This window comes from Passer montanus, unplaced genomic scaffold (assembly GCF_014805655.1).
Source record: "Passer montanus isolate IOZ18808 unplaced genomic scaffold, ASM1480565v1 scaffold11, whole genome shotgun sequence".
Lineage (NCBI taxonomy): Eukaryota > Metazoa > Chordata > Aves > Passeriformes > Passeridae > Passer > Passer montanus.
The window spans coordinates 1,205,511-1,227,711 of NW_024357613.1; the positions used below are offsets into that span (position 1 = coordinate 1,205,511).

At 45.2% G+C, this 22,201-nt stretch overlaps 1 protein-coding gene across 4 annotated transcripts in view; it reads left to right on the plus strand.

Annotated features, from left to right (window-relative positions):
• Positions 1 to 14,425, plus strand: part of FYN (FYN proto-oncogene, Src family tyrosine kinase) — a 78,462-nt gene extending 64,037 nt beyond the window's left edge. For all 4 annotated transcript variants that reach the window (XM_039728414.1, XM_039728384.1, XM_039728405.1 and 1 more), the window contains 2 exons: positions 125 to 256; positions 10,899 to 14,425. In XM_039728414.1, coding sequence (XP_039584348.1) covers positions 125 to 256; positions 10,899 to 11,107 — 341 coding nt within the window. In that variant the 3' untranslated portion in view covers positions 11,108 to 14,425. The remainder of the gene's footprint in view (positions 1 to 124; positions 257 to 10,898) is intronic.
• The last annotated feature ends 7,776 nt before the right edge of the window (positions 14,426 to 22,201 follow it).

Here is a 22,201-nt window from a genome sequence, read left to right on the forward strand (position 1 = left end):
GCTGTTGGGTGACACTGGTCTGCAGCTCCTGCCACCTGCACGTGCTGCAGAACACAAGAGTCCCCTGTGACCTGGTGCTTTGGCTCTGTCTCTGTTCTGGTTAAGACTCGTATTCTCTCTTTAGGTGCAAAATTCCCCATTAAATGGACAGCGCCAGAAGCGGCCCTGTATGGAAGGTTCACAATAAAGTCAGATGTGTGGTCTTTTGGGATCCTACTGACAGAGCTGGTAACAAAAGGGAGAGTGCCATACCCAGGTAAGAAAAATGTCCTGCTTCACCTGGAAAAAGGAGTGGGAATGGGCCGTATGTTTAAGCTGCAGTGGTTATTTATATTCTCTGAGCTCAAAGGAGAATGGCTATAATGTGTAAATTTTGTGTATGCTTGAAAACAGTTCTGACTCAAAGCTGCTTTGGGATGGTCATGATAAAAATGACAAGGGGACAATTCAACATATTCATTTCTTCTGTTTTAATTGTGCTCAATTCAGTTAATATAATTTCCAGACAACTAATGAAAGCACTGTAAAATTATTATATTCTGGAGCAAATAGCTCTCCACACTATTGCATTTACTTTAAGGTACCTACAGTTAAACTCCCACAGAGGCCTTACTCCTTCTATTCTGTCAGTCTGATTCACTGCAAGGTTTGATGACTGTCTGAATGTCTGGTGCTCTCAAATCTCTTTTTCATAAACTCTCAAATTTTAATCCTTGCTTTTGAGATGGATGGAAAGGGAAGAAAATAGTTCTGTGATGTGCAGACCAGAGCTCATGGCAGGGTCACAGCAGGGCCAGATTCTCTGCATGGGGGAACTGGAGGCCCCATGACTCTTTGTTGAAACCCTGCCAAGTGTCCAATGGATTAAGATTTGTAGAAGGGGTGATTGGATCTGCCTATGCAGAAAGAGCTTTTCATTCTTGTTGCCCTCCTGAAGACTGTGGGCATTCAGGTGAAGAGGAAAGGGGTGAGGTGAAAGCCATGCATTACATGGAAAAAAATTTAATCCCTTCTTTTTCTCATCAGCGCAGTTATTAACAGGGGATGCCCTGCATTTCAAGATGCCTCTAGCTGCATTTTTTTAGTATTTTTATTTTTAAAAAAATCTAAATACTCAACAGTCTGGCTGTGTGCACTGCAGCTGATTTAATGGAAAACGCCCTACAGCAGTTTCAGTTTTCCAATCTGTGCTGTGATCAAGCAGTCAGATCCATATATCAAACTGAGCAGGAGAAGCATCAAGGTGGAGTTCAGTTTACCCTGTGGTGTCTCACACCACTTCAGAAGACTGAACTCAGCAAAACTAATCTTCCAGACTTGTACCAGGAATTTCAAGTTTGCTAGCATCTAGCAGCCAGTAGCTGATATTTGAGAAGAGAATAAGGGGACTGGAAGGCATCTCATGATCAGCAGTGAACTTTGGCATCATTAACAGGGAGCAGCTTAGCAAAGGTGTGGCTGTGACAACTGAATGAGGTAGCAGAAAATACAATGGCATGTTTCTGTGGAATGGATGAGTCCCTCTGCCCAGCACTTCCCCTTGTGGGGTGTTGCCTCCAGTCAAAGCAGCTCTGTCACCAGTCAGCACAAAAGTCTTTCTGCCATAAGATTCCCGGTAGTGGTGTGAGAAAGCAATGATTTCTGCAGGTTTATTGAGGGTTTAAACAGACACTGCATGCTGTGCAAAGTTCAAAGAGAGAAAAAAGATCTATAAGCTTTACTTGGTGTGGTGCTACTCCCAGAGGGTGGGCAGTGTTCCTGACTGGGCTGCAGGAATTCTCTAGTCACTGCCAGCAGAGTGGATGCACAGGGGCTGTCACCAGCCAGGGCAGAGTTAAGGTGAAAGTACCATTCCATGCAAAAACAACCATTTAAGCCCTATATTTACTCACAAGTCTGTAGCTGAACAAAGGGCTGGCCACGGCTGCAGAGGATGTCTGCACTTCATAAATGTTTCTTTCCCTCACCAAAGGAGAAGGAGTCCACAGGATGTGCATTTAAGTGCTCGCAATATATAACTTCTTGCAGGAGCCATGACAGTAATCTCAGGCATGGGCTGTGTCCTGAAATTCTGGACAGTTTTATTAAGTGGCAGCTTGAGCACATCAAAGAGAACCAGCGGGATCTCTCCTCTTTCAGCACCATCCTACCCCTTCATCCCTCACTACATAAAGCCCTCACATAAAGCCGAAAGTCCTTCCGGCTCACTCTCCTCCACCTGCACTAGGAAGACACCAAGTAGCTGGAAGCAATTTTTTGTGTGTTACATATCACTAAGTCAGCAATTTTCTGAACAGTCATGTGCTGCCTTGGTTACCTCTAGGCCAGGGCCACTCCTTCCCACCAGGACTCCCCTATTGCTCATCTGGGGGGTCTTAACAATTCTCATGGTCACCATCACTCCCCTCTGCCAGTTTTCATAAGGGCAGCCTGGATCTTACCTTTAAGTGTCCAAAGTCTTTACAGATTTCAGTCTAGTCTCATCTCCCAGACCTTAAATGGGAAAGCTTTTATAGGCTGAGGCAGCAGTAGAGGGGGGAGGGGAACTTCTCAGAAGGATCTGTCTTTGCAAGTGGATGGAAAAGAGAACTTGGACTTTCCAAGGTGGCAAAGGCCTCCTGAGCTCCTTAGAAAAGGCTCTCTTTTCCCCTGACATAGAAAGGACCATCTGTCTCCTGCTGGGAGGAGGAAGGACCTTGTGAAGGACAAAGTTTTGTGAATACCTATCCCTGTCTGAGATAGGCAGTAGGGTTCAGATGCACCCACAGGGCTTTTCTTGCCATTATGGCATGGCTTGCACAAGGAAGAAAAATGGGATTTCTGTCATCCTGAGAGGCAAGACTCAGCCCTCTTCATCCAAGTAGACAACCCATAGGTGAGAGAATGCGGTCTGTTGGCACTGCCAGCACTTTGGTACCCGGGATGTGACACTGAAAAGTGTCAGCCTTGAAACAAAGAGAGTCATGGAACTGTCTGTCTGCTGTAATATCCAGTTTCTGGAATAGTTGTGGGCATGTTGTCCTGATGTTCCTGCTTACAGCTTGTAGCAGGCGGGGAAAAGTGGAGAGAGGCCCTCAGACAAAGGGATTGCTCTCTTGCTTGACAAGTTCTTAGTGCCTGGAGAGAGGATTTACAGCACACATCACAGTCCTGGGGTGGTACCCATGCCTGCAGGACACCATACCTCGTGCCTTCCCATGTCTGGAACCAGGCATTGTTTTAAGCTTGTGTAGAAGGAGGGAGAAGCACAATGAGTAGGACAGAGGGGGAGGGCAGATAGTTTACAGCAGGGACACAGACTGGGTGGCACAGAACTTGGCATTCTTTGTCCTACAGATTTCAAGCAGTTCCTGTCCTGATGCCCCATTTTGGAAGACAGGCTGGTGCAGTGGTGAGATACATAAGCTGTAAAGATTTTTCTGGTGGAGATAATGATCGGTCTAGAGTTCATAATAAAGCCTTGCCCCAAACTCTATAGCTCCCACAAGCAGGACCAACTTTTTGGAAGTTGTCCCTATGTTCATACTTCAACCAAGCCTTTTCTCTGTCTGTGATCATAATGGGCCACTATGATAACTAGTTTATGCTTTTATATCCTTTTCACAAGGCAACAGATTCAAATAAGCAACTTTCACAGTCTTTCACACAGAGGCTCTATTTCTAGTATTACAGTGGAGAAATGAAAAATAGACTGGGCCAGAGGAGGAGCCAAGCTTAAGAAACAGTCTGCTTAGTGGACCTTTTCAGTGTCAGTTTCTTTTCTCTTTGACAAATGCCCTTCCCTAGCTGTAGTTGGAGAATTTGTGGGTTTTTAACATGCTGCCTTTGGGATAAGCAAAAATCTCAGCCGCACCTGACCTTGCCCCTTGTGCTTTCTACTGCAGTTGTCACGTCAAGAGCATTTTCATTTTAACTCTAGTGTGACAGCTATGATGCTACTCACATTGCTGCCTCTGGCCAGGCAGGTCTTTTAGTCTATGCTCCAAGCAGCCCTGCAGCCTTTGGGCAGCTGTATTCAGCCTCCTCATCCCTGGGGGGAGCTGGGCCACGAGTGCCAGACAGCATGTGCTACCCAAGCCTGGGGCCAAGTACATAACAGTGAGCCAGCATAGGTAGGTGGGTGTAACATCATCGTGGATGGTAAATAGAAGGTTAAGAAAGATGTGTACTCATCACATAGGATAGATAAGGTCAGGTGGGTTTATTTGTAAGCAAGGAAGCTCTGCTCACAAATGCTGCAGCTCAAGGTTGCATCTATTCATCTGTCACACCAAGGAAATAACTTATTTTAAAAAATAAAACCAAAGCAAAAAACAGATATTGATAGTCCAGCTTTGAGGATGAGGAGATGTTGGGGGTTTTCAGGCTTTAATTTCTAGGTGAGGTGGCATGACTTCCAGAGTTTTAAAACCTGTTCCTCCTTTTCCCCAGAAATAACTTGGTTTGCATTGCACTCAGTAAGAACAGCATTCAGAGGTTGTCTTCCCTCAGGAGCAGCTTTGCTGTTCCCTTCCGTGCACTGTATTACTCTGATCACTGGTCTGAAAGCATGCAGTGGGTCTGGAAGGAGCATCATTCCCAGTCTGTGTATTGGGTTTGCATGGCCAAGCCATCACAGTGGGAGGACAGGGCGGGTGCCTGAGAAGAGGCTGTGACCTTGTGGGAGGCCCGTGGAGACAGGAGCTCCTCTGGAGCAAATAGATGCAACCTTGAGCTGCTGCCCTTGAAGGACCGTGGAAGAGTGACCCACCCTGCAGCAGTTCAGGGAGGACTTGCCTGTGGGGTGGACCCATGCTGGAGAAGTTCATGGAGAGCTGTCTCCCATGTAGGGACCCCATGCTGGAGTAGAGGAAGGACCCCGCTCTCTCCCTGAGCTGCAGGAGAAACAACCAGAGATGAGCTGACCATAACACCCATTCCCTGTCTCCCTGCAGCACTTGTGGAGGAGCTAGAGCTGTGAAGGAGAGAGGGGTGTGGATATGGTGTTTTTAAGGTCTTATTTTACTTCTCATTATCCTGCTCTGATTTTGTTAGCAGTAAATTCAGTTGATATCTCTGTGGAGGAGCTAGAGCTGGGAAGGAGAGAGGGGTGTGGATAAAGAGAGGGGTTTTTAAAGTCTTATTTTACTTCTCATTATCCTGCTCTGATTTTGTTAGCAGTAAATTCAGTTGATATCTCTAGTTCTAGCCTGTTTTGCCTGTGACACTATTTGGCAGGTGATCTATCCCAGTCCTATCAACTATTAGTCTATCAACTAATGAGCCCTTTGTTATATTTTCTCTTCCCTGTCCAGCTGTGGAGTGAGATAGAGACTTTGGTGGGTGCTTGGCATCCAGCCAGGGTCAACCCACTACAGTCTTAAGAGAAGAAAGCAATAGCAAAGTAGCCTAAAACAATTGCTCTCCTCACTGGAGTTCACATGTCCCAAAGTAATCTGTATAGCTCATTAGTTTGCATGCAGGGACACTCCCTAGTTACAGTAATGTTTCCTGTCTTCTGGAAGAGCAGCATTGCCCAGATCCATGATATTTGCAGATCTGCTGTGCTCCATCTAATCAAGCTCCTAAGAGCACACCAAAGTACTTTCCAGTGTTTTCTTCAGCCATAATTGGAAACTCCACATCCTTTTTTGTGTCACAGTAACTCTTACAGTCACTGTAACTTAAAGTTCCTACAACTTTTCTAGGAAAAGCCAAGCAGTATTGCATTCTGTCCTCAGTCTATATGGGCAGTAGATTTTTATGGTACTGAGCATTAGAGTGGCTGTATCCTGTGGCATCCTGAGATTATTGAAGGTTTCACTAATAAAGCTGGATGGTGGGAGGTTATTTGATTTTTGGTCTTCTCAGGGAACAAAAAGCTAATGGAAAAGCCATCTTTTGGGAATTGGATGTTTTCTTCTTGGCCAAGTAGTAATTATTGAAACATCATGAGCACAAGCTGATTTTTCATAGAATTCTACAATGATAGAATAGTCTGGGTGGGAAGGGACCTCTTAAAGGTCATCTAGTCCAATCCTACCTTAAGCAGGGATCTCTCAGGTTACTCAAGAGCCCTTTCCAGCCTGAACCTGAATGTTCCCAGGGATAGGGTATCCATGACCACTCTGGGCAACCTGCTCCAGTGTTTTACCACCATCATTGTAAAAAAGTTTTCTTTCTTATACCTAATCCAAATTTAGTCTCCTTCAGTTTAAAACTGAAGTATGTTTAAAACTGAAGCCTTGTCCTATCCCGACAGGCTCTGCTAACAGGCCCCCTTCATGTACTGAAAGGCCACAGTAAGGTTTCCCCAGAGGCTTCTCTTCTCTAGGCTGAACAATCCTGATTGTCTCAGCCATTTCTCAGGTAAGGTTTCCCCAGAGGCTTCTCTTCTCCAGGCTGAACAATCCTGATTGTCTCAGCCATTTCTCATTTCAGGGCGCTTCTCTGGATTAGCTCCAACAGGTCCAAGTCCTTCCAGTGCTGGAACCCCAGGGCTGGATGCAGGGCTCTAGGTGGAGTCTCACCAGAGCAGAGCAGAGCAGGGCAGAGGGGCAGAATCCCCTCCCTTGCCCTGCTGGCCAATCTGCTTTGGATGCAGCCCAGGACACTTCTGGTTTTCTGGGCTGCAGGTGCCCATTGCCAGCTCCTGTCCAGCCTCTCATCCATCAGCACCCCCAAGTCCTTCTCGGCAGGGCTGCTCTAACCATATTTGTTGTCCCCCAGCATGGATTGATACCAGGTGTATCCCCAACCCAGGTGGAAGAGCTGTATCCAACAAAAGAATATTGCTGAGTATTTTATTTCACAGATTTAAGGATTTTAGGATAAACTTTTAAGGGGTCTGGAAGCATAGTGCAAGCAGAATGTCATTTATTATTTATTAAGAGTTGAAACTCTTGAGTATTTATTAGGAGAGAGGAGTTGTACAGACTGCTCAGATATTCTCTCTGTGGTGAAGATATGACAGACTCCAGCTATCAAAAGAGAAACACTAAAACTTGCAGGATAAGTAAGTCTATAGAATAGGTTTGTAAACATAAATAGGCCGTTTAAGAGGTAAAATGTGTACCTGAAGCACTCCCATTTTTATAAGTCTGACTAGTAATCCAATTGATTTAGACATAAAAGTCTTTGCAACACTGTTTTAAATTAGCAGTTCATGTCAAAACTAACAGAATTTCTTTGGCAAATCCTAGGTACTTCAGCCCTTGCTGGATGTCTGAATTCCAGTGAGGAACATGAGGATTACTTGCTTTAGTTTCATAACTGGGGTTTACTGTGGGGGAAGGGAAAGGGGAAAGGAGAAAGGAGAAAAGAAAAGAAGGGCATTTTCCTGGATTAAACTGTGATGAAAAAACCTAGCTTGACTCACTTTCCAGGGACAAAAAAGTGACTATGATTTCAGACAGCAATGTCTCTTTCATGTTCTTTTTTCTACCTTTTTGTTAAACAAAGGGAAGTGAAGAGCTGTTTATGTTTTTCCTCCCCCTTCTGTCTCCTCAGGGTTTTTCTTCCAGCACACAGTTCGTTATCAGGTTTCAGCGTGTGCTTTGCAGCACTGAGTAAAGCACTGGATAAAAATACCAAACATTTGATATCTTAGAACAACAAATCAGCTGGGAAGGAGCTTTTCTGCTGCTGTTGCTTCCATCCATGTTGTACTTAAGGATGTACTGCCAAAATAAAAGCAAAGAATGCAGTTTGTTAGTGGTTATTTATATACAAACAGATGAGTTACCTGTACCAGTTATTTTCATAACCTTTAATATGTAAGGGAAGCAAAGCACAGCAGAAGTTCTCACCCCAAAACACAAGGTAATTCAGCTGATTCAAAGACAAGGATATGAAGAAAGGTGCAGATTTTAGTTCAAAACATGAATTTATAAAACTAATATTGAGAACACAAAGTGAACAAAATGTGCATGTTTTTTTCTCATAGTGTCTTGAAAACAGCAAGGCCAGAAAGTTTGGGTTGATGCTGCCTTGAGTTTGTGGTGTCTAACAGACCAGTAATGTTTTGTAGTCTAATGAAAAAGTAAAATATCTTTGGAAATGTTCTTGCTGGATAGTGAGGAACAACCAAATATTTTTTCCATGTGTTCTGGTTTGTTGTGAGCCTCTGTGACCTAACAACATCAGTTTGGAGTCAGTAATATAAGAGAACCTTAACACTATGCAGAATCTGATGTCTGCAGAGGCTTGCTCTTTTTTATCATTTTGAAGACCTAACCATGATCCACTTCAGGAGCCATTCAAAGCGTTTGCTCCTAGTTTATAAATACCTAACACCAAAAATATGGTGGATGGATGCAGCTAATAAATGAAACACAAGAAACCAGTGCTGAAATGTTGGTCTGCAGGTTAGGGAATACTGTGAATCAGTAATCTAACCTTTCTTTTTGCAATTATCCCTGTGAAAGGGGGCATTAAGGAGAGGCCTGTAAGAGTATGAGACAGTTTTCTGGAGAGGCTCCACAGTGCACACAGGCAGCAAAAGAAACAGTGCCCTACTTTTCCTTTCTCCTTTCCCTTGCCTTGCAGTAAAATCATGAAACTAAACCAAGTACTCCTTGTGTTTGAAAATGGGAGGTGCTGCAGTAAGCTAAGCAGAACCACGCTGTGACCACAACATGGATAATTGAGAGCCTAAATATAAATACAAGGAATAAGTGGGGAGACCATGCCAAGGTGGTTACAGTGACAGGATAGGAATATGATCCTTGCCCAGATCCTTGCAAATGGATATCACTAGGAGGAAATTACCCTGACAAGATAAGAGGAAGAAGGGTTTTGTAATCCTAAAGTGAGATGAGAATCTAGAGGTGGATAGTCAGGAAAGGCTAAATGATACAGATGTTTTTTTCTAAGCATCCTTAATAATTAAACACAGTCAGGACATGAGGATAGAGATTAAGGACCAAATCCAAGGTTACAGCCAAGTAACTGTCCCAAATGCTATGTAACATAAGGATTTTATTCCCTATCATGGCTTAGCCCCAGACAGTAACTTAAATACCACACAGACACTTGCTGACTCCCACTGCCCACCCCCAGGCCCCCAAAAGATGGGATGGGGAGGAGAATCAGAAAAAGGGTAAAAACCTTTTATTTTTATTTTGACAGAGTAATATTCTCCTGCTGATGCCCAAGAGGTTGAGATAATAACAGTTTAATAACTGAAATAAAGTTGAATATAATAATAACTTTATTGGAAATTAAAAAGAGAGGAATATAAGCCAAGAAAAAAAAATTATGCACAATACAGTTTCTCCCAGTTTCTTGTGCACCTTCTCAATGGCAAAGCATGAGAAACTGAAAAGTCCTTGATGTAGGATGAATGCTACTTATCAGTAACTAAAACATCAGTGTGTTACTAACATTATTCTCATACTAAATCCAAAACACAATATTGCACCAGCTACTAGGAAGAAAGTTAACTCTATCCCAGCCAAAACCAGACATTTCTACAAGTCAAAGTGTAGAGTAGATAAATGAATCTGTATTGAAGAAGGTGATTGAATTATTCCTCACAAATAAGTTTACAAAAAATATGAGGTTTTGGGTTCTGGAGGTGGGACAAGCAAACTCCTCAAAAGGACATCCTGCAAGAAGAAAGTGGAGGATTCCCAGGGAAGGACAGTGTCATGGAAGCCAGGAAGAGGATAAGCTAACAAAGTGCAGCATTGAGGTGCTGGTTTCTAGATTCAATCATGGAGAAACTGCAGTGTCCCTGCTGGTTCTCCTGCAGAGCTGCTTGGCAGGACCTGCTACGCCAGGAGAATGAATTCTGCAGATATTTTTCAGCAGGGGATCAGGGCAGGGCAAGCACAAAGCTTGCAGTCAGCATGCAGGCTTGCTCGGAAACACCTTGGCATGCCTGTGGTGCCAGTCTTACCTCTGGTACTGTTAAAAAGAGAGTTCTGGAAGAGAGGTGTAAACTAAAGCTTAGAGTGACTTGCAGTTAATGTTTGGTGAAAAGCACTTCACCAGAGGAATCAAGGGGTTACACAGAAAAGAAAAAGTAGCAAAGAGACTCTCAGAGTCAAGCAAGATGAGTCACCATCCCTGGAGGTATTTAAAAGTCTGTAGGGACATGGTTCAGTGGTGGGTTTGGCAGTGTTAGGTTAACAATTGGACTCAGTGATCTTAAGGGTCTTTTCCAACCTAAATGTTTCTATGATTCTGTGAAGGTAATCCACTTTTTACTTTTTTTCATCTGAGAGAGAGAGAGAGCTGTGGTTCTTTAGTGGAGATATTTTGCTTGGCATTTGACTTGTCTTGTGAGCAGCTTCGTTCTGTTTTGCTTTGGGAACAGTCAAATATGATAGAAACTGTACTAATCTGCACAGATGGAGGGAGTGCAGATCAGCAGCAATAAGCTTCTGGGCTGACACTGAAGGCAATACTGCTGGACAACCCTGGTAGCCAGGAGTAGCAGAGTTTGTCTTGATGTCCCTGCAGCATGACCTCACAGAATGTTTTCACAAAGACCCACGCTCAGTGTGAGGGTTTCAGAAATTCATCTTAATTTCTAGAATTTTGACTTTTCCATTCTTTGCAATGCATTTGTTTTTCTTAAGCACATCACGTATTGCATTTCACAGTTCCTGCTGTCAGAGAGGGAAAGCACCAAATCCTGCCCATTGTGAGTAAGCCAAGAGGGTAACCATGGGAGCAGTGTTCTGCTCATCACTCGATCCTAAAAACCCTCTTTCTTTCTCTTACCGAGAAAGAAAATAATCCAGGTTACCTTGCAGTAGATGAGGAGCTGAAACAGGGCATTAGTGTGGTTGTGTTTAGCTTGTCTTAACCAAAAGAAATTAGTATGATTGAGCAAACCACATGTGTTGTAGATATAGTTGTACTTGGTTCATTTCTCTGTAATTTACTGTGGATTTGTATGCCCTTCACAGGCATGAATAACCGGGAAGTCTTGGAGCAAGTAGAACGAGGTTATCGGATGCCGTGTCCTCAGGACTGTCCCATCTCCTTGCATGAGCTTATGATTCACTGCTGGAAAAAAGACCCAGAGGAGCGTCCAACTTTTGAATATTTACAGGGTTTTCTTGAAGACTACTTCACTGCAACAGAACCCCAGTACCAGCCTGGCGACAACCTGTAAATCCCTGGTTTCCAGACACTGTCATGAATTACCAGGTATTTCTCAGCCCTGTCCTACCTGCTCTCCACCTTCCAACTCTGTGATCGGCTTCTCCAGAGTGCAACATCTTCCAGCACTGCAGTGCACAGGAGGGGCTGCAGCTGGGAACTTCCACAGCCCTTGCCTATGACCACTTGTCCTAATAATCTGAATGTCCTGGATGAAAAGGAGAAAAACACTTGTTTTTTCTTAATCAAAGACTCCGAAACTGCATTGTATTGATGTTATGTAAACTGCAAAACCTCTGTTCATTGTAAATAGTAACTCAGTGCCAATAACTGATCCTAGTGCTTTCCTTTTTTTAAAATGCAAAACCTATGTGATTTTAACTAGTCTTCTCCTGATTCAACTAAAAGTATTATTTTCCAGAAGTGGCCTCTTTGTCTAAAACTTTTTTTTTTCATGTTTTAACAAATAAAAAATCAGGACAGGTGTTTGGGTTTTTGCTTTTTTATATATAAAATATATATAATATATATACAAACCTGTACATACAGTATATGGGTGCTATTGCAGAGGAGGCTCATTTGGAATTGAATGAATCCTGCTGCAGCTGTACCCAGAAAGCGATAATTTTACTGCAGACATGAAAACACTGGTGGGATTCTGAAAGCCAGTGATCTAATTTTTGGCTTTTGCCAAGCATGATTTTTTTAAATTGGATTGCACTTTTTGTTTATGATTATGTACCTGTAGATGGTTGTAACTTTGCTCTTTCAGGAATCACGTGCTGTATTTACAGTAATGTTTCCAATGTTTGACAAGTGTGTGATTTGTTCTTGAAATTAAAACGAACATATTTAAAGCAAGAAAACTACACCATCACCGTTTGAACTGGAAAATTGAAACTGCAAGGACTTCTTGTATCAAAACATGTATACTGAAATGTTTCAAAAAGATTTATTAAGCAGTGTAACCACATTCAGATGGTCTTAAAATAATAGCATTTTAGCCATGTCCCCCTGCTAAACTGTTGGTCATGCAACTAGGATTTTTCTGTTTTATGTGTAACATTTTTCCATTGTAAAATAAGTGTGTTGACTGTCCTGTACTGCTAATGAAATTACTTTCTCTGTGTCTGCAAGTTCTCCAGTGGAATTACTATGCACTTCTTTACATTTCATGGGGGATGCACAGAACAAAGTATTACCTTTTCAGTTGTCTGTACCAGCCTTGAATTACTTACGTTTAACCAAAAAACACAAAAAAATTTCCTTTCTATTTCTATTGAGTTTTTAATACTGAGTTGCAAATTTTAAAGTCTTAATTACATTTTGTTATGGTTTATTCACAAGTTTACATTTTAAAACTGTTTAACTTTCTTAATTTAGTAATTAAAAAAAAAGAGAGCATTTTACATTTGGATAGTTGTTTTTTTGTTTAAACTGTGGAGCTAATGGTGGACATGAGATTAAAAACTTTTCAAGAAGGGGTGTTATGCCATTTGGGGCATCATATTTCATAGGAGTATGCAGACCAATTACCCATGGGACATCATTTTCCAAATTATGAAGTCAATATGTTTTTAAATAGCTGGAGTTCAGCTGTAAGGAAGGTGGCTGAATGCATAGCTAGTCTCTCCTTTCTCTCTTCTACAGCAGTTTGTTCTTTATTAGTTCTGTTGCATTTAACATGAATACTTTTACATTTACAAGTGTTGCAGGAAAAGCTTTTCTATGTCATGTATTGCTGTTACTACTTTAAAAGATTGTGGCCAACTAAGACTTCCTGACAGTTGAAACTTTTTTTTTAATTATTTAATACATAGATTGTGAATTCATATTCTGAAGATTCACACATTTTCTAAAGAGAACCTTTCTTCATTTGTGAAAACTAACCCAATAATCAGTTGAGAGTCAGAGAACAAATTGTCATTGTTTTAATATTTTCTATACAAAACTGACTGAAAATCCTCTTGCAAAGGAGGCTTCCACACTTAGCCTTTCTCAAAGTGTGACTTTATACGGCAATGTTGCTTGTTACCAGATTTCCATGACAAATTGGTTAACGTTTTACATGTAGAGTCTATGAGTAATGTTATGTACATTATCTATTCAATGTTGCTGTACCTGTAGCTGTGGAGTACTGAAGAGGCCATGATCCTTGTTGGACTTGTAGCTTCCTCTTAGTACCTACAAAGCAAGTCGTGGCCCTCTTTTTTTTTCCCACAGCTACCCCCCTGCCTTAAAATATCATCCATGGAACTGAGGACTCCATAGTAACTCAGCGGGCTGGCGAAGCCAAAATGTCACCTCCTCAGCCCAGAGCCCGGTGGCGAAGCGTGGCCATTCTGCCAAGTTCCTTAGCAGCCTTTGCTATGCCACAAACTTAAGTGCAGTTTCCATCTGTAATGCGGGACAAGCCTAAAACGTTAGTTTGCCTATGTTTGTCATTGGAAGTAAGACTCAGATGGGGCATTGTTGGGGTTTTATGGCCTTTATTTCTGATTCTTGGGTTTGCTGTTTCTTGTACTGCATTCGGTCTCTGAGTACCATGTTGGTCTCTGCCGGATCTCTGCCTGCAGCTGGCTTGTGTGCAGACTGGTGCCACTGTTGAGTGGCAAATCCAGACCATTTCTCATCGGTAGCTCTTCTGCTTCTTTTTCTTAATGTTGGGAGTTTTGTTGTTTGGGTTTTTTAATCTCTCAAATAAAAACATTAGCAAAAAATTTAAACAAGGTTGTTAGGTTTTTTTGCTATAAATTAATAAAAGCCTTTTCTTAAGCACTGTGTATACACCACAAGTAGTTGTGTGGTGACTCTAAAAGTAGAATATATGAGATTAAGAATCTTCTGTTCCTTCCAATAATTTTTTTATGTGAGACTAAATAAATTCCACCCAGGTAAAAACAATTGGCCAAATGCTCCCCCCACCAGCCCACCTGATTCCCAGCTGATCCATGGTGTGGTGGCTGATTTCCAGAAGAGGTCTTCTAGAAGACCTACCAGCAACAGAAAGGACTCTGTGGGGTGACACAGGCCAAGTTTGACTAAGCCAAGTTTAATCCAAGACAGGTCTCAGGAAAAGTGACAGGTGGAAATGTGACACTGCTGTGAAAGGGATGGTTAGCATGGTTATTATATTTTTGTGAGAAGGCAATTATACCTGGTGGTCTTTGAAAAAGACAAAAGGCACTAAAATTATATTCCTTGGCTTTTGCAAATAGTGCACAGTGTAGTTCTGGGTGATGCTCTGGTTTTGATTTAATTACCACTGTAGAAAAACTAAGTAAATACAAAACAGAAAAGTGATTAACTGCTAAAATTACAAGAATATTCACAAATTGAAAATCTGTCTCCTGTGTGAGTGTTTCTCCTGAAGCCTCTAGACTGGAAAGGACTACCCGCAGCCCAAGGAGGCAGATTGCTAAATATCTTGATCTTACCACATAACTTCAAGGTGAGTGGAAAGTTGCTCCAATTTATTTTAACGTGCACCATCCTTTTCTCAAGTGCTGCAATAAAAAATGCAGCACACTAATGAATGCTACTATATTGTACCCAAGGGGTTTAAGGGCCTCACACGAGGCTGAGCCCAAGCATGCAAGAGCTATTAGGAGATATACAGTAGCTCCTCTTCTGAAGTGTAGACAATATTCATTCATCAAAGAAGCCCTTTCCTGTCTAATGGGAAATTACCACCAGCAGTGCAGACAAAAGGATATTTATTTTCTCCAGTTGTGTCAGTTTGAGGGTCTGTCTGTCTTTCAAGAATAATTGAAGTCTGTTTGTAGCTCAGAAATTTCATTGTGTTCTGCAGTCTTGGAAAGCAGTGATTATAATTTCCTGTGACTCATACACAGGGATATTTTATCACTGAGGGGACTCCTGTCAACTGGAGCAGCATTCCCTGCCGTCTTAACTGAAGAAAGGGGCACTTTAGTTTCAGGCTTTCCTGCACAGACCAAACCAGAACCCAAGTCCTTTCTGCAGGGAAGGAAAAGAGGCCCCTTGCTGGGATTGCCACCAGTAGGGTGCTAGTGTCTCCCTCTCAGTGCTTCTAAATTTCTCAGAATTTCTGACAGCTAAAACCAGGCTGCTGAGGTCCATTTTGAATGTTAGAGAGGAAATGCTGGCTCCCCTTAAGTCCGTGAGATATTTTCTGTTGACTTTTAATACAGAGCCTGTTCTTATGTGTGTGTGTGTACAGTTATCTGTAACTCAAAAAGAAATTCACACATAAAAACGTCTACACAAACATCAGTCTATCTCCTTGTATTCCTTCCCTGTAGCTGAATGCTTAACAAAAATGTAAAACTGGGACATGAGTAGATTAGAAGACAAAATGTTGTTAACAACAAAAGAGCTGCTCTTTTTTTCCTCTTGTTTTCCTTTTTTGTTTTTTTTCCCCTGCTGGTTCTCACTATGTGATCTGTTACAATCCCAATTCCCAAACCAGGAGAGGTGGTAGCAGCAAGCAGTGCCACTACAGCCCAGAGATTCTGTGGGTCTCTGGCTACTGCAAAGAGCAGCCTGCAGCTACCTTAAAGTCAGGGAGAGAAAACATTTCTCCCAAGGGCATGGCTGCAGTTTGGAGCCTGCAGTGGGAGTGTGCAGGAGTGCAGGGAGAACTGCCCTCCCAGGAAAAGCAGGTCATTAGCTGGTAGGCACTGCATCGTGTGGTGGAGAGGCAGAGCCAAAGGTTGCAGCAGCAGCTGTGTTTGCAGCACCAGCTGTGCTCACAGCGCCTGTGCTTCCTTGTGCCCAGGGATTTGGGTGATGAGATTAGAGCAGGCTGAGGAGCGTGAACTGCGGTTTCTGCTTCCAAATGTAAATATCTTCTCTGTTCCAGCATAGAGGAAAATAGCGTATGTCCAGGATGGGGGGAAAAAACCACAGGATTGGTGTGGCCTGTGACTGCGAGGCAAGTGTTGGTTCTGCCTGAGCAGGCCAGATGGAAGTTTGATTGTTTGGCTCATTGTTGGGAATAACTCGGCATTAAGCTCTGTGAATAGCTAAAAGGGCAAAGAGTAAAGAAATGAGATTATCCTTCTTTCCCTACAGCCAGGCTAGAGCTTGCCAAGGGCTCTGGTTTGCTTTTTTGTGCATCAGCATTTGTTGCTGAGCTCCTGCACCCAGAGCCTTGCTCAGCTACCTATTGTAACAGCTTCACACAAAATTCCTGAGCCCTGAAATGGATGAATTCTAATCTGGAAAAAGAAAAAAGAATGCAGGGCTGCTTTGTGACTGTTGAGGCTCAGCCTCATGCCAGAGGCCTGTCTGTGAGCCCTGGCATTCTCTGTGCTTTATTCACTGCTGCAGTTCAGGCTCTGGGCTGCCTCTAAATCCCACAGGCTGCTGGAATTCCCCAGCTAGAAAATGCTACTCATATAGGAAGGGTCCCTGGTGTTGGGAAAGGGCTGCAGGGGTTCGAGCACACTGCTCGTGGCACCATGCGGGGCCTGAGCCATCACTGTTCCTGGGACAGGCTTCCCAGGAGGAAGTGGCCATGCAGAAGGGGCCTGCAGCTTCCCTGGAAGCCCCTTGGACACCCAGAGCTGCCATGCTCTGTTGGCAGCAGCTCAGGCACAACTGTGTGGAGCTGCTGACAGGTCTGGGGGTGACTTGGCCGGGGCTGTGTTGCTACAGCCCACAGTCCCAGTGACAATGGAGAACCAGATGCTAAATCCTGCCCTCCTAAAAAAGCAAAGGCAACGAGCCACATGGGGAACAGCTTTGTGTCTTAAAGAGAGAGGACTAGGTAGGTTTGATCACACGAGAGCTCAAGTGTTCCCTCAAATTCCCGTGCCTCCCAAAAGCGGTGCAGCCGCCAGCTGAGCTTTGTCTATGACCTCATATACATCCAGTGTATAAAACACATACCACATATTGAACATTTGCATATGTTACATGTCTTTTGTTCCACTTGGGTGGCTTTTTCCTCCCCTACCCCCACCTCTTGCCCCATTACTCATCCACACAGCTCCCATCACGTTATTCTGGACGTGTCATTTCTGAAGGACTACACATCCCTGTCCTGCGGAGAATGGGGGCTCTGTTAATTGTCAAATGTTGAGTGGGTAATGATCAATGGGTGACTAATTGGACGCAAGAGGCAATAAAATAGGTATTACTTAGCTTCTGCTCTTAATTAAGAGGATACATAATGCTGTGGGGGAAATCTTAACAAATAGCAGGAGAGGGTTTTGTCATTATGCAGGCTTTAATTACATGCATTGCACAAGCTAACATCCAGGTACTGTTTTCCTTCCTTTCAGGTGTCTCTCCAGGGTGTGACTGAAAAATGCCAAAGCAAGAGCCTTAAAATAAAGTAGTGAAAAATATTTTTGCAGGCATGTGCCTAGCAATGTAAACAGAAAGACATGGAAGAAAGCTCCAGTTTTCCTCACAGGGTAAAAGCAGCAAGGGACAAGCCACATGCAGAGAACCAGAGTGACACCATCATGTGCATTATGCTGAGGCAGAGAGGGTTAAAGGCTCACTGCAGTGTCTCCAGGTTAATTCACAGCACCAATGTTAAAAGAGGTGCAACATGACAGTGCTTTATTTAAACAGTTAATCATCTGGATGCAAAGGATTCATGATTTATTTCTCCAAATACAGAGATGTGGTAGGAAATATGAGAAGGGGCACTCAATACCAACACTTTCTTCCTAATGAAAAAAGAAATATTACAACTCCTGCAGGATTAGGAACCTTTTTAGAAAAAAAAAAGCTCCGTGTTACTTGCCTTGCCAAAGAAAACCATCCTGGTCTTGAATCTGTCCTTTCTATGACAGGTCCAATATGACTCATCATGCTCTGCTTGTAAATAATGTACAGATGAGATACTAACTTTGGAGAGTTCAGAGTTTTATCTGGCTTTCAGTGAGTGAAGTCAGTAGGGTAGGAAGACTTCAAATATATATAAAAGAGGCCTTCAGAAGGCAATTATGATGGCTTCAGTTTTGGGGATGAGAAGGTTTTTGAAATGCTGAAATAAACTTGGGTATCTGTTGTCCAAGTTTCCTAATCCAAAAACAAGTTAATTGACAACATTTTCTACAGCTTTGTGGGAGGGTACTTAGGTTTGGGCTGGACCTTTGAAACCCACTCGGCAGACAGTGCTGTTAACAGAGTCAGCAGAGTGTGACTTTCAAGCTATTTTTCCTCTCTTTGTCAGGCTGTTAATAAAGTACATAAAGCTCAAGTGAGAGGAAACTGCTCCAAATATCTGCTGTTTTCTGGGCCTTGGCAAGTTAAAGAGGGGACAGAGACTGGTTCTTTGGCCACATCTGCAGACACCATTAGGTCTCTGCATTTCTGAACCTGGAGTGCTCACACAAGGGACAGATCTCACAGCCAGAACCTTCCTCTCCTGGCCAACTGGCAGCTGTCTACAGGGGTGGCAGGTGGACACTGTTGTTTGCTGGATGTTACAGACCAGTGTCCAGGCTTTGACCAGAGGAGAACAGGGGACTGTCCATACCCATTGTCGGTGAGAGAGGCCATCCACTGCGTGAAGGGAGGTGCTTCATGGCCATAGCAGAGCCTTTAACAAAGAAACCCCACAAATGTGGGTATTGATGAAACATTCCATGGGACACTCTGCCTGCTGAGTCCCCAGGCTGCCTGCATTTCCTGAGGAGCTGGTCATTGCACAGCAAACACTACATACATCCCTCACGTACATCCCAGGAAGGTCAGACACTCCCAGAGCAACTCTCCCTCCCTGCTTCTGTCCTGTCAACATTCACCAAGGTCCTGGTTTTGGCTCTTGTGTGGCCGTGGGCCCCTCACAGCCCTCACCCACTGTGGCACACAGGTGGCAGTGGAGCTGAGCTGGAGGCTGGTGGGAAAACTGGCAGGAGAGGCAGCCACCCAAGCCCAGTGTGGTGCAGCTCAGGGCTCAGGCAGCCTTGATGAAAATGCCAGCTGTCAGGATGCTCATGGTGCAAAACAGCTGTGCAGCAGAGGCCAGGCCAGAGGGATTAAACCTTCAGCTGACTCAAATGACTGCAGTTGTAATGCAGCCGCTCCAGCCGTAAGCATCTAGTGCTCATCACATCTGGGTCTGGCTGGGAGCAGCAGGGACTGTCCAGGAAGTCTGGCAGCAGTCAAGGACAACTTCAGGATGCTCCAAAAGGGAGCCCTGGTGTCCTGCTGGCCTTTGCCTTGGTACAGGAGAGAAGAAGCGGGGAAGGAGGGGGTCAGGATGGCCAGTTCCAGGGCCAGGCTGATATGGGCTTTCTCAAGAGGGAAGGAAAGCCCAGGCTGCAGGGCATCACTGCACTGCCATCACACTTGGAGCACATGCTGCTCCCAACTGCTTGAGGTTTCCCTCCAAAAATGTGGGCAGTCATTCCCTAATGAGAGGAGATAATTGTCTGGGTCACAGCTTTGCCTTTGGACCAGAAAGAGGGGCTGGCAGAGTGGTGGGCATGCAGAGATAGCCCTTCCCAGGGGCAGGAATGCTGGGCATGTGGCTCCTTCCTCTGTGCCCGGTGTCACGGGAAGGAGCAGCGGTGGCACTGCCAGAGCGAGGAGCTTGTGGGATGGTTTGGATGTCCCTGTGTGCGCAGGCAGAGCTGCCAGGCAGCGAGGCAGCGTGTGGTGTCTGCCCACGGTCACTTGGAGGGTGAGGAGCCGTGCCCAGGCTGCCGCCAGCGAACCTCCTTCAGGGTTAAAGTAAGAAAAGGAGGCTGGAGATCAGGAAGAGCTTCTCGGCAGGGAGATGCGCTGAGGGGAGGGTCAGGACAGTGGTGAGGGCTGGGATAAGTGGCCAGAGTGGCTTTCCAGGGGCAGCTCACCGGGCATCTCCGGAGCTGCTCGGCTCTCAGGAGCTGTGGGAATACAGAAGTGTCAGCTTGTAGGAAAAGTGAGTTTCTGCTCCTTGAGAGTCTAGAAACTTGGAAGTGTCTAGAAATCTAACCTAAAAGAAAGAACCAGTCGAGAAATCCCTTTTTTGTTGTTCTTTATATAGTTCTTACACGCATCATGTGATTGTCTTCAGTAGTCTGAATCACAGCTGATTTAACATTTGGCACTGACAGTAAGCCACCGAGGGCTGAAAGCAAGGGATGACTTTCCCGACGAGGCACACCGTTCGGGATCCACGCCGGGCTTCCCCCTGAGTTATTTATCCACGCAGAGGCCGCCCGGCTTCCCACGGAGAGGCAGCGAGCCGCGGGCGGGCATGGCCGGGGAGCCGTGAGCTTGGAAGTGTCACTCCCCCACAGGGGCTCTCCCGCCGCCGCGCCGAGCCGTGCGTGCCTCCTCCACTTCCTGCTGCAGAGCCAGTTCTGCCGCTTACCTGGGAGAGGCAGGGAGGGTGTCGTAAAAGGAGGGAAAGCCTCCCGGCCGGCGGAGGAAGGAGCCCCGGGCGCGGCGGGGAGCGCAGGAGGCGCGCAGCGCTCTCGCTCTCCTGGGGCGGCCCGGCGAGAAGCTCCCTCGCCCGCAAGGTAAGAAGTGTCAGAGGTGCCGCCTCTCTCGGCCCCTGTTTGCCCTCAGCTGCTGACCCACGCCTGGCTCTCCCTGGGGCTTTTTTCCCCTCCTCAAATCGCTGTCTCGCTCGCTTTCCCCCGCCTCTCTCGGGTCATGAGAGCCCGAATTTCACAGATGGTTGCAACATGTTTCAGCCATTTCGCTGCAGTTTGTCTTGTTTGTTGGTTCTTGTTATTTTTTTTAAATCAGGAGGGGTTTGGGGTAAACGCTGGGGACGGACACGCCTGGTGTCGAAATGTTGTCCTGCCTATTTACGTAGTTGCCTGGCAATGAGCGGCGGCCAGGCCTGATCCCGATCCCGCCCTGCCCGGCTCTGCAGGCTCAAGGTGGTGTGTTGGCCCATGGCCCTCTCCCTTCCCTTTCCCTTCCCTTTCCCTTTTCTTCCCCGGCTGACCTGCAGCTGCATAGGTCCAGCTCCACAGACCTGGTGAGGGAGAGGTGGCTGCAAGGTGTGAAGAAAACAGGATCACAGATCGGTTTTGCCCCATCCTCTATAGCCTTGGTACGGAAACAAGTGGAAGCAAGGTGGTCATATTTCTTTTCAGTTGGGATAAAATCAGCCATATAAATCCTGCTCCCATTTCACCCAGTTTGAGGATACAGGTTTTGTAGGGTTAGCACTGGCTGGGCGCCGAGATTGGCACATCTGGGCTTACTAGTCCTCAACTACCACCAGCAACCCTGAAATTCCCATTTCCTGCAAGCCCTGGGTGGTTCAAGGTGGTTCAAGGCCTGGACTGGCCACACCAGTGCCCCAGCATGACCAGACATTGCAGTGACACCCACGTTGGGTGATGCCAGAGACAGGGATGCGAGGGGCACGGGCGGCTGGGCCAGGATGAGCAGGTGGCTGGCTGCCAATGGTGCTGCTGCCTGCAATGCCATCAGCCTCTGAAGCTGCCTTGCCCTTGCAGAGTGCTGGCAGTGTCTGGAAGCATACGGTATTTTTTTTTATTTTCCAATGGAGTTGAGTTTTCTTTCTGTTTTCCTAAGGCAGGAAGCAAGGCATGTGCAATTATGGTGTTCGTGTCTGTCAGTGCCCCCCACCCCCAGCAGTGGCTTTTGAAGTTTGGCAGAGGGTACATGTCTGAAAGATACACACATTTCTGCACGTTTCATGACTGCGAGTGAGCGAGGCTGTTCTCACGCCAGCTGAGGGAGACACGTCAGGTCCTGCAGGCTTCCCTCAGCCTCCCGCCACCCACGCGCCGCGCAGCCCAGGCTGAGGATGGGAGAGACATCAGCCCTGTGACATACAAGGGGCTCTAAGGAACCAGAGTCTTTAATGTAAGGAAGGCATGAAGCTGTAGGAAAGCAGGCTGAGGATATCGATGCTTCTCAGAGTAATCCCCCCATCCCACCCCACTGAGCCAGCCCCAGTTTTGTGACAGGAGTTTTGGATATCCCAGGGCCATGGGATATCCCAGACTGGGGGTTCTTAAGTGCCTGTGAGAGTTTTATCAGCACCAGAAATGGGTGGGAAGTGGCCTCTGGAAAACAATCACATTTTTAAGAATACTGAAGATAATTGTAGATGTTTTCGTATTTCACAAAGTTTAGAAAATTGGCCGGGAATGCTGTCTATATCTGAGATGCCTGTTTGGATCCTGCT